Below are 13,054 nucleotides of genomic sequence, written 5' to 3' on the forward strand. Positions count from 1 at the left end.
CAGAACACCTGTGTTTGAGTCCCGGCTCTGGTGATTACTGACTGTATGATCCTGGAAACCTGACTTATCCTCTCTGGACCTCGCTGTCTTACTAGGCAGATGGGGAGAATAAAATGTCCACTTCATGAGTGAGTGATGAGGATTAATTACACTAACGTCTATGGAAGCACTTCATTACTGTCAAGTGCCAAGTAAATGTTATTTATTATTATAACCATCTTCCCTCCAAAAAGATTTTTTCCTTTTTGGGTTATGAATTATTGAGCCATGCCATGATGGATTTCTAGTGACTGACATCACATGAAACAAGAACTGGGAAGAACTGGCTAAGATAAATACTCCCCTTAATTGCACCTGCTATGAGTATTAGCACTGAATGCCAAGGCTCATTGGGCAGAAACTTGCCTTGGCAGGGATTAACAGACAAACTGCTCTTTTGAGTTAACAAGCCTCACCCTCCTTCTCTGTCATCAGCCCTGCATTCCTAGAAAGAACATAGTGAAACCTGCAGATCTTGCTTTTGTTTTTAACTTAATTTTTAATTTCAGGGAGCCATCATATTTTACTTCTGATCTAAAGCAGACAATACCCTGTTGGTGTATCATTTTCCTACCTTCTCAGAATGAGGCACGGATAACTACCCACAAGAGAAAACAATAGAAAACAGACTTACAAATCCTGCACAGTGTTCACAGAAGGTTGGCTTGAGATAGGTCATCTCCTGAAAATTATGGACAAATCCTGGTCCCATCTTACAGTGTAATTGGGATTTCGCTCGTAGGAAGTAAGCCATCATTTCGTCTTTACTAATTAGGCCATCCCTGTGAAGAGAATCAGAAAAAGGAGGGGTCTTTGAAGATCATGTTGCTAAGTGGCTGACACACTTTAATCACCCAATGCTCCAAACCTTTGTGGCCAAAAGTGGGCGGGGAGTGATGTTCTTTCTGAAAGGAGAGAACCTCAAAGACAGCATTTAGTGTCAAAGGCTTTCTTAGTAAGGAGGAGATATGTACGTGTATCCTAGGCACTGTACTAAGGAAAGTCTCCTTCATTTCCAAATGGTAGTTTCCAGAAGGAAAACTCCTTTCTAGCCCGTACCTAGCAATAGGGTGTGTAAGAATCGGGTTGCTGGAGAAAGGCAGCAAACTGTAATAACTGGGTCACCATGCTCAAGTTCATTCAGCCTGATGTCATCCAGGCCACTATTATTAGTAATCTCTCATTCATATGTTACTGGCTTATAGACCATTTGCCAGCACAATTCCCCCAGATCTTTTTCACAAAGAACCCTCCAGACTTCTAGTTTACCAAGAGATCAAATCCACCTGAAGTAGGTGATCTTCACACGGCTTCTCTCCACATCAGAATGTACTGGAGGCCACACCCTTCTGTGCCAATTCAGAATCCCTTTTTATCTTCTTGGGTCCTCCCATCTCTGAGGAAATCAGGCTCCCATCTCCTACCCTGCAGCCTCCCAGGATGCGGCTCCTTCCAGGTTCTGCTCAGTTTCTTCACCCACTCCTTCCTCTGTATACAAATATGCTCACAACTCCCTTGCCTGGAAAATGTCTTTCCTCAGCCTTGCTTCCATCCCATGTACCTGTTTTTTCCCTTTCCCTTTTCTTACTCCCAAAGTATTAAAAAAGAATATTCATTAGAGATTATTCCCCCCTTCGTTTACTTTTCACTCCAAATAACCAGGCTTCTAGCCCTACGATTCTATTGAAACTGTCACAATGACATCCTCAGTGGCCTTCTCACCCCTTGAAGTTGTTGGCCTCCTGGGCTGCATGTGGCATGCGGACAAGCTTCTTCTTTGGTGATCCTCTCCTCCATGTAACCCTGTGATTCCACACAGCCCATTTTCTCTCCTGCCTCCCATGCTCCTCTTTCTCTGGCTCTCTTATAGGATCAACTTATTCCTTTTAGCTTCATGGTATGGGGTAGAGGGTAAGAGTCCCCAAAGCTGCCCTCCTCAGGCCCCAAGCTCATGTTCTTCTCAACTTTCCCATCAGAATTTGCTCACATGTCTGGGACTCCAGCTTGCCTGGCTGGGCTGAAGACCTAGCAATGTATACCTCTGCAACTGTTCTGCTGAACCTTGGTATCATATCTACACCTTACTAGAATCTCCTGGATGTTCTACTTGCCTCTCAAAATTGACATATCTCAGCTTGTCTGACAAAAATCATGTAAGCTATGAATATTTCAAACCTTCATTTTTAGAAAAAAAAAACATTTTTATATATCTTTGCTGGGACAGTGTTTGGTCCATCTAAAGAACTGGCAGAAAAAAAAGAGATGAAGAGTAGGAAGTGATTTTAAGTTCATGTCCTACCTACATGTTCCTGACAGAAACAAACTAAGGGAAGTAGATAGTAAGCAGGTAACTTAAATTTTACTTTGTAAAAGAAGTTTATATTTCTAACAATTTATTTCAAATTATTCTTTGTTCTAGATATGCAATGAAGATGAATTAAGGTTTTAAGGTGTTTGTGATAAAATACCAAGGCTTTCCTTGGTGTATTGAATTACTTGCAGATTTAGTTTTTAAAAAATTCTCACACCAACAAAAATATTACAGGATGTTAAAGTGATATAATTTGGACATTCACCAATATAAAATCTAGCATCTCATTACAGATGCTTTTGAAACAAGGAACTAATCTCACACAATTAAAAATTAAGCAATCAAATTACTAATGCCAGTGTTTCTCTGCAATATATATTTTTTATCATTATTTTCTAATGAGCTGGCTTTTAGCCTCTAAAGTCATCTAATTTTCCAGGAATCATTTGAAGCTAAAGAGAAATATATTTTTACTTCATTTATCAGAACAACCTTTGTGCTAGCAAAGAGAAAAAGCAAGGACACTTCCTGGCTACCTATAGATATCATCTGCTCTTCTGCATACTATAAGTAATTTAAAATAATTTTACCTATTTGTGTGTTTTAGGATTGCCCTCAAGTCCTTTGATGCTGAGGACTTGACGAGCCTAGGTGTAACTATATTTCTCATCTACTCTTGTTCGATGGAGGTTTTGGGGTTGATGAAATAGCTAAGCAGAAGTAATGTGGAGAAAGGAAATTTGGGCTCATTTGCAAATGGGCACTCAGATTTAACACGGATGGTGTAGTCTGACCTGTGACTTTATCCAGTCATGTTTGTGGACACCAAGAAAAAAATCTGTGAAACATTGGACTTCTCTCATCAATGTGCTAGGATTAAAGCTGTCAGGATGTAAATTAAAGATATCCCTGTTCTCCTCTGACACTAATTTTCTACTTCAGTATAGTTGCATTACAATATAACAAAATTAAAACTTACTGATCTTTGTCCAGCACACAGAAGGAATCCAAAAAGGGAAAATTGGCAGCTATACTTTCAAAGTCCTCTTGGGAGATGTACCCATCATGGTCATGGTCATAGTTTCTAAACACAGACTGAAAAGGAAAGACAAATATTTATTGAATAGCTATATGAGTCAGGCTCTGAACTGGTTATTGGGAAAGCAGTGATAATCAGAATATTGTTCTATCAAGGATCTTGGAACCCAGTGGGAGATAATGAAATCCAGAAGTCTTTATGGTATAACAAGATAAGTGTAATGCTGAGGATAAAAATAGTCTGTTAAGTGGGGAGAGTGGAACAGAAAATGAAGCTTTAAAATGTTAAATTATCTAAAAAATTCAAGTATGCTCTAAATGCAATTTCAATCAGAATTCCAGTGGGAATTTGTTTGAAATGAACACATTGATTCTAAAGTTCAAATAGAAGTGAACATGTTGAGAATAGCCTAAAATTGTTTAAGATGAAAAATAATGAGGGAGAATGTGTCCTATCAGAAATCAAATAATCTACAAAGTTATGTGAATCAAACAACATGGTACTGTAACTTACTACAGGGAGCAGAGTCTGGAAATAGACCTATGTATATACAGGAAATTAGAATATCAAAAACTATCTTTTCAAATCCACAGGGAAATTAAAGATCATCCAATGACTGCTTTGAGTTAAAATGCTAATACTCTTACAAAATCAATTGCCCCAAACTAAATTCTAGATGCATTAAATATTCTAATGTAAAAACTAAAGCTATAAAAATATGAAAGGTAAGTAGATAAAAATATTTTTTTGTTTTGTGTTGAGTGGGAAAGGCCTTTCTTACCATGACAGTGAAGTCAACAGCTATAAACGAAAACATTTTATTACATAAAATGCAAAATATCTGAATCAAAAAAGCTCAGCTGATAAATTTAAAGATAACTGACAGAGAAGATTATTTGCAAATATACATGAGAGCAAAGACACAAAAGGAAAATGGGAAATCACCAAAGTAAAAATACAAATGGCCAATACATTCATGGAAAATGATCGATTCTGCTAATAATTACAGAAACACAGAGAAAAAAAAATTTTTAACCTCTCAGATTGGAAAACATTAAGATAATTGGCAATTTCCTAGGGTGTGAGAAAATAGGCACTCTCCTATTAGTTGATAAAGTAAATAGCTACAATTTTTCTGGAGGATAGTCAGTGCTTACTCTCTGACCCAGCAGTTCCACTTAGGGGAATCTGTTCCAGGAAAACAGTTGAACAGTGTTACTTAGGGGCATACATGGGTGTATGTGTTTATGGGGAGCATAAAGTCATACAAGATAATTTACAAATTATCAGTGTTTATCCCTAGAGAGCAGAATCCCCAAGGCATAAAAGTAAGGCTTGTATTCTCTATATTTTATGACAAATTGCATATTTACAATGATTCTGACTTTCTTTATAACCAGAGAAAAATAAAAGTTTTCCATTGCCCTCTGCTAAATTGAATTTTCAAAAAGGTTTGTTAAGTTCTCCTCAAAAACACAATGTGATCTGATATATGCAAACAGATCATAATGAGTCTTTCTCCCTTTTCCCCATGGTTTCTGTTTATTCTCTTTTATCCATATTGCCCTATGTTGTAAGCTGCTTCAGGAGTATTTTGGAAGATGACAAAGGCATAAATGAACAAATTACTTAATTAAAAATTGACTGTTTAGCACCCATTGTAAGTTTATTTTTAGATAGCTGAATTGTGCAAAATCATAAAGCATTACATTTTTTGCAAGTCTCAATATCAATATTTATCTACAAAGTTGCTTGAAATGAACTCTTCTACAGTACCTACTATTTATAGTCTAATATCCATATTCATGTCAAAAATACAATCTTTTTTGTAGAATAAAATTTAGTAGAAAAATTCATAATAAAGCCCAGTCTTTCCTTTGATTGAACCAAAAGTAGGCAACATATTCAAACTGAGCCACCCTTCCCCCATGAAATCGGAGAGAAAATAAGAGAGATGTCATAAGGGAAGAGAGAGACTCCCCATGTGGAGCAAAGAAAGTCCGTTTGCAGATAATGGAATGAGCACACAGCGAAAAGCAGAGAAGAGAGTAGGAGAATCATTCTGTCTTTTATTTCCTGGTTACAGACCTTCCTGAGCTGTAACTCCATCCTGCTTGGATCCCTTACCCCCCCTTCCTTGGCTCCAAGTTGGATCTGCTACCACAGCACCAACACATGGCTTCCACTGGAGCTTATGCTTCTCAGTGCCTTCCCTCATCCTTTCTGACCTTTCCTTGCTGCCTCATAGGCTCCACAGAACTTTCCTTTCAATGCATCACAGTTCCCTGAACGATCCAAGATGTAGAATGTTCTTTTTCTTTAAACATCCAACCTCAGCAAAAAGTTCATTTTATCCCAAAGATAAAAGATATGATCCTATTGCATCATATCCAGCCATGAAAGCAGATGTTTAATCAGGGATCACAGTTTTGTTTTGTTCTAAGATTTTATTTATTTATTCATGAGAGACACACATACACAGAAGGAGAGGGAGAGAGAGAGAGAGAGAGAGGCAGAGACACAGGTAGAGGGAGAAGCAGGCTCGACATGGGACTGACGCAGGACTCGATCCCGGGTCTCCAGGATCAGGCCCTGGGCCGAAGGTGGTGCTAAACTGCTGAGCCACCTGGGCTGCACAGGATCACAGTTTTTAGGGCCAGGTATGTTTCCATTTGCCCCACATTAGCACTTCTACTCTTCTTTCTCCATGGAAAACTCTGATAGAGATCTGTCCATCATTTAGTGATGTTTCAGACCTAAATGGCATTGTGCTGCTGTGTCACAGACTCCCAGTACATACAGCAAGAGAAACTGCAACATACAGGATTTTTTCCTACCCTCAGGTTATTAATTTATTGGGCGTTTTATTGTGATCCACATAGGTTTTCTAATGAGTAGATTCTAATTCCCAAAGAGTCCCTCAAGTTGCAAGGGCAACAGTGGCATCAAATGCTACAGAAAGAGAGTTGGAAGTAGCTGAGGGTATTTGGGCAAATGAGAACAGAAGGCCAGAAGGGGGAGGGGTCCTTTCTGGGAGTCTCCCCCAGAGGCCAATGCCAGTAGACCTAAGTATCTGCTAAATTGTTCCTACCTGCCAGAGGGCTGTTTCATTGACTTCAGCTGACTCTTGGGCAACTATAGAATATTCTGGAAAGAGAAAGGGGCCTTCTACTCTCTCCCTCAATCACTCACCTCAACTAATTTCCTTATGTGCTTGTTGATGACTGTGGGGTCTGGCTTTGGCATCACTCCTGATGCCCACTCCAGGGGCACCACAGGCTTGGTGGGCGTCGTAGGGGAGGTAGGCTGTGACAGAAAAAAACACATTTTTCAACTTTATCTGAGACCTTGAGCAATTAGGGGACACAGAGAAAGACATATACATTTTATATATTAATAATACCAGGAAAAACTTATATATTAGCTCTTAAATGTTGTAAAAAACGAGCATCTTTTGTCAATGGGATCTACTCTGTGGCTAAATACACATTTGGATGGTGCATTTTCTGTAGCAGTAGCCTGGATTCCATTATTTTAAGTGGAAAAAGAGGTATTGCTCTTCCAACCCACCAAAAAATCCTATCTTGTCTCCCCAAACATTACTAAAACATCCTCAAAACCTATATAATACTCCATACAGATTTTTGTATAATGTAAAATATACAAAACACCAGTTGTCTAATTCTTTAATATTTGGTGTTGGGGATAAATTAGTAGATGTGGGCAGTAAGTGAGCCCATGAGAATGGTCAAGTTTATGTCCTCAAACCAGTTTCCCTCTCAGTATGCTTAGTCACTTCTCACTGGCTCACTGGGTCTCCCTAGCCTCTTTGGTGAATTTACTTTATACGTTTTTCCACATTCTTGCAAGACATTTTCACTAAATGATGTGGAGAAGACGGTGGTGGTAACACATAACATGTTCACACAACACAAGGGAAAACACAATCCTGCCAGGAGACCAGCCAAGAGTGGTGTGTGCTTTATTCTTCTCCTTTGGACCCATATAATGTAAATATTTTTGCTAGTGCATGCATGCAAACCTGTACTGGCAGGTTTTTAGTTGATACTGAATTGGGAATAAACATGTTTGCAAGAGGAATCGAGAAGTAACTGTGCTAAATTTAAGCCTCTGGCAATGTTATGAGGTGGGTGTTGCTGATACCCTGCAGGCTACCAACTGAACCAAAAATTATCTGCTATCTGAATAGGATCATCGAGACATAGACTCACTCATACACACATCATATATATCACGGATCTTTTTTCCCTTTATTTAAATTCAATTTGCCAACATATAGTATAACACCCAGTGTTCATCCCATCATGTGCCCTCCTTAATGCCCATCACCCAGTTACCCCATCCTCCCACCCACCTCCCCTTCCTCAACCCTCAGTTTGTTTCCTAGAGTTGAGTCTCTCATGATTTGTCTTCCTCTCTATTTTTTTCCCCATTCAGTTTTCCCTCCTTCCCTTATGGTATCTTGCACTATTTCTTACATTCCACATATGAGTGAAACCATATCATGACTCTTTCTATCAAGCTTTTCATTTTGTTCATCTGATGAAGGATAAACCCATGGTTCCCAAACTGTATAACAAGGTACCCCATCCAGAACACTGCAGTGGACTTCAAAGGTTTACTCAAAGATATTTCAAACTTCCAAGGGAAATACAGCAGTATTTGTCAGACATCATGTGAACTACCAGCTTGAAGTAGTTCACAGTTCACCCATTAGATAGATCATGCTACATTTTTTCAATGATATCATATCTTTCCAAAGCAAAAAAAAAATCAATGTGGGACAAGAAAAAAGGTAGCAGTATTCACTCTGATTCCAAGATTTAAGAAATTGTTCCATGCCCAACAGGCACACACATCCATTAGTAAGGAATTTTGGTTAGGAATGAAATTACAATATTATTTTTATTTCAACATGTATTATTTTCTCAAGTGGGTTCTAAGTCATTAGAACATTGATATATATTAAGTTGTTTGGACCTAACTATTTTATACATGGAATTGAACGGTATTTCTTTTGACCTAGAGGTGGTGTGAAAAAAACAAGATGCAAAGTAAGACACAAACTGGCAAGACACGAAGGGTGCACTGTGAGGAGCAAAGGTTCGCAGTGGGACTACGGTGAGGCCCACCAGCACCAACCATCAGCACACTGAGTGTCCTGACAGGAGCTTGTTCTCCAGTGTTAGCATATGTCACACCTAAGCACAAAACAGGATGATATTCCACTTAGACAAGAGACAGAAAGGGAATGGAGAAATGCATTTTCATAGATTCATAGGATTTTAGCCCTTGGAAGGAGCCTTGAAAGCTTCTGCTTTTACAAAAGATAAAAAGACTTTTCTACATTTGTTGGAAATGTCTTCTAAAATTGGCAAAATGTACCCTGAAAAGAAACTAAAACAAATCTAAAGAGTGCAAATCAGTCAAGTGTGCTAACACGGTCATTCCTAGCCTGTTCCTGATACAAGGGCAGGAAAAAGATGAGCAGCATCACGTGGTAGAAAAAGCACAGGCATTAAAGACAGGCCTGATGCATCCCATTTCTCCACCATACTGGCTATGTGCTCCGTGTGAGACATCTGTCCTCACCAGACTCCATTTCCTTAAAAGTTCGTGAGATACTGTTGCCCCACCAGGTACCTAACAACCAACCGGTAGCAATTCAGGTACCTAGTCACAGGTAAATAAGGTGTGGGGAGGTGGAAATGCATATATACAGCTTGCCACTCCGCAATCAACTTCTTCACACCAAAACTAAGGAATGAGAGAAGAGTTCATAAATTCTTTTTTCTAATAACTTTACTGTTCTCTCCAGCTGTTTGTCATGCTAACTTTGCAGAATCTAACCCTCACTCATTCCTTTGACCTTCCCATGTGGATCTGTTCTTCAGTGTCTCCAGGAGATGGTCCTCTGAGGGCTGGTGGTGAGGTGAACATAGTGATGGAACCACCACACTCACCATTCTAAGAACAGGTGCTTCTAGTCAACTGACTCAGACTCAAATGCATGACCTCCGAGCACCAGAGAATGACCTTACTGTCATTCTGCCTCTTTGGGGCTGATGCTTCAGAATCAGAATAGATGGTCAGACCTAGGGGTCCATGTCTCTGACAATATGCCACTGAATTCAACTGGTAAGGAGGTAGGGCATGAGGCCTTTATCATAAACCTGATCTCATCTAAGAAGCAAACATAGACAGTTTTTCCTTCAACATGCAAACCTCATCCTCACTGTAAATTTCAAATTCACTGAGGTATTTTTTATTAGCATAAAACATATCTAAGATACAATCTACTCACTAAAACTAATGACCAGTGTACATTCAGTAATGCAATTTGCTCAATTGCAGCAGATAATGTTTCTTTACTAAGAGTCAGCTGTTAATTGAGACATAATCCAATGTGATACTGAAACTCTGAGCTGAGTTATTAGCAGAGAAATTTGTACATTATGATTAGGGCATTCAAAATTTATTAAACCAAATTTTATGCTGAATGGGATTTTATATTGAAGAGTCTAGATGCTCTGTAACATTGAGTTCTTCTTTTGTTGGGAAGAGGGCCTATATGTATAACAAATTCTCACAGGACACAACACATAGAAGATAAACAATAAAACAGTAATTAGGAATATGTTCTTCTTTATTAGACTCTGCTGTGAAGAAATAATCCTCAAACTGTCAGGGCTCAGCTGTTCCATTGGCAAAATGGAAGATTTTTTAAATTCTTCAATCTTCAGATCACAAAGCATCACTGTAACAGGCACTTACTATAAATGACAAACAACAGTATTTGGCACTGATCCTTAGAGAGAAAACACCACCTACCGATTTAGAATTTCTAGGCTCTAGCACCAGTGACAGTTTATAGATATCATCTTCTGTGTGATATAGGTCCAGAGAAAGCTGCAAGAAATTAGAAGAGATAAATGATGATGTTGGCTCACATTTACTTATTTACACTGCTGAAATATTTTCCAAATTCAATGCTTAATGTCTAATAATTTGAGAGAATGCAGAACATTAATAAGATAGCATGTAGAGGTACAACATGAACTTTTAAAGAAACAGTTAAACCTAGTATGGTCATCATTATCCTATGATGTGTTTACAGCAGCAAAAGGCAACACTCTCAATGCTATAGGGATTGTTCAGGGAGATGGTTGTCTAGAGTCTGGTAGGCCTGAGTTCAAGTGCTGAATCTACCACTGGTTAGTCCTGTCACCCTGGGCCAGTTATATTAGAGAAGTCTGATACTCAGTTTCCACATCTGTAAAATGGAAATTACCATAAAAGTCCCTAATGAATTGCATTTTGATCAGGATCAAATTGAATACTTCATGTGAAATACTACCCGTGAGCCCTGGTACACAGTAGAATGTCAAGAAAGGTTATTTGGTGTTGCTACTGTTACTATTGATATTTCGTGTGGATGTCACCAAAGACAGAAATGATCAGGATGGAGTCACAGAAGAACTTGTGAAGTAGGACTTACCTGGGAGGTCTTGGGGAAAGAAAGAGGGAAAGATCAGGGCAGGCAAGGACAACAACTTGGATAAAAGATTGGAGAGGATGGATAAAATCAGTAAAACTTAAAATGCACAGTCTCATTCACCTAAAATAGAAGTCATGAGACTTCAAATAAGCCTGGATGAGTCCCACCCACACCCTTCAATGCTAAGCTACCTGATGAACCACATCATGTCATCAGTAGTGACTGTAATCAGGTGCCCTGTCCTTTCTTTGGCCATTTAGACATGAAAAGTTTCTTTTAACACATTTGAGTCTAAAGACTTGGTGTGTGTTGATATGGAATGAGGGAAAAGAGCAAGAAGGAGGAAGTGGGAGAAAACTCAGGCAAAGGATGTCTTTCAAGGATTTATCTTTTTGTTCTCATTTTTTTTAAAAAAGTTGACATTATACAATGTCATTTTTTAATTAATCCTTCATTCATTCAACAAATATTTATTGATCATCTAATATGAGCCCAGGACCATTTTAGTCACTACTCTAGCTCCTAAATTCAACATTTAAATTAAGGATTTTATATATCAGGTCATACGTGGCTTTGCCTAGATTTTGTCACCTAGAGACTTTTCTAAACATAATAAAATCGACTTTATTATAAAGTGGCTCCAGCATCACTTCAGATCTTGAAAATCTTGCTCACAAAGAATGTATCTACCTTTCCCTCAACAGCAGGCACTCCTGCCTCCAGGGGCTCTGCCTTTTTGTTGGCGTCCATCATGTATCACAAATGAATGCCTTTAAGGCCAGTCCATTATACAAAAGAATGAAGTGGGATGCAGGAAAGAGATCTTTTGATAGGAACATTGGTATAACAGTGTTTTATTTAGGAAAAAAAAATCTTTAGAAATGTAATTACCCTGGGGACCTTTCCTCTCAGCTGAATAATAAAAACTTGTGATAAGTGGAATCTGACACTGGATCTCCAGGTTAGGGAAGCAACAGGGAGAGCAGTGGTCCCTGACGAATGAGAGACAACCACTGCTCAGCTAAGGCAAATTGTTGTGAGCCTGACAAGTGCCATATCTTTTCATTTGTCAAAAGAAGCCAGAAATCTGGATATTTTATTAAATATCTCACTTTTTTTTTTACTATATGTGCTGCCAAAGTAACCACTCTCAATTTTTTTTTAAGATTTTATTTATTTATTCATGAGAGACACACAGAGAGAGGCAGAGACATAGGCAGAGGGAGAAGCAGACTCTCTGCTGGGAGCATGATGTGGGACTCGATCCTAGGACCCTGGGATCTTGCCCTGAGCCAAAGGCAGATGTTCAGCCATTGAGCCACCCAGGTGTCTCAAAATATCTCAATTTTTAAATACTGGCAACTAATAAAATCTTTATGATTCCATGTGGGCCAAAAAAAAAACCTATCTGCCATGGGGAGTTGCCTGCCATTTTGTAAATTCCACAATGGAAAACTCTACTGGCTTCTAAGCTTCAAGAAAGCAGGCAGTGCATCCATCTTTTCTACCTCTATAATCCCAGCCACAGCTTGCAGCCTTACATTGTGAATACTACACAAATAGAAAATCAAATGACTTCTTCTAAATTCCTTGTTATAGGAGTTAATCTGGACTTTGACGAGTCTGTTCCTGTCCTCCTGATTAGGCCTCTAATGACTGGCATTGGCATCTGTTGGAGAAGGGATGACAACAGTGGTAGAACATCTCACCAGAAATCCAAGTAATCACACACTAAGTAGGGGAGATGTTCTTTTAAAAGACACAGAATATCCTTGGCTATTTTCATACATCACATGGACAAATACCAGATCCTTTGATGGAAATATCTTCTCCAAATGTTTGCTATCTATTAGCGGTGGTGTGAACTTAGGCAAGTCATTAACCTTGGGTCTGAGTCTGCTGGTCTATAAAATGGGAGGCATAAATAATAGCTCCCTCCCAGGACTGCTGTGAAGACTAGATGAACTGATGTGTATCCAGCAGGGGTTTGTTTACTGGACCACAGAGATGGGCGCTGTAGAGTATGGCTTCCAGTCAAATGCCACCATGTTCATTAGTGAATGTAAAGCTGCCCCTGCGTTACTCTTGCCATTGCTCTACTTTCCCAGCCATGACCTACCTACAAGTATTCTCTCATACCCTCTAG

At 39.0% G+C, this 13,054-nt stretch overlaps 1 protein-coding gene across 2 annotated transcripts in view; it reads right to left on the reverse strand.

Annotated features, from left to right (window-relative positions):
- Positions 1-13,054, reverse strand: part of RASGRP3 (RAS guanyl releasing protein 3) — a 98,339-nt gene that overhangs the window by 9,675 nt on the left and 75,610 nt on the right. For both annotated transcript variants that reach the window (XM_077843636.1, XM_077843635.1), the window contains 4 exons: positions 10,242-10,319; positions 6,582-6,695; positions 3,330-3,445; positions 674-821 (listed from right to left, as the gene is read on the reverse strand). In XM_077843636.1, coding sequence (XP_077699762.1) covers positions 674-821; positions 3,330-3,445; positions 6,582-6,695; positions 10,242-10,319 — 456 coding nt within the window. The remainder of the gene's footprint in view (positions 1-673; positions 822-3,329; positions 3,446-6,581; positions 6,696-10,241; positions 10,320-13,054) is intronic.

This window comes from Canis aureus, chromosome 12, assembly GCF_053574225.1.
Source record: "Canis aureus isolate CA01 chromosome 12, VMU_Caureus_v.1.0, whole genome shotgun sequence".
NCBI classification, from domain to species: domain Eukaryota; kingdom Metazoa; phylum Chordata; class Mammalia; order Carnivora; family Canidae; genus Canis; species Canis aureus.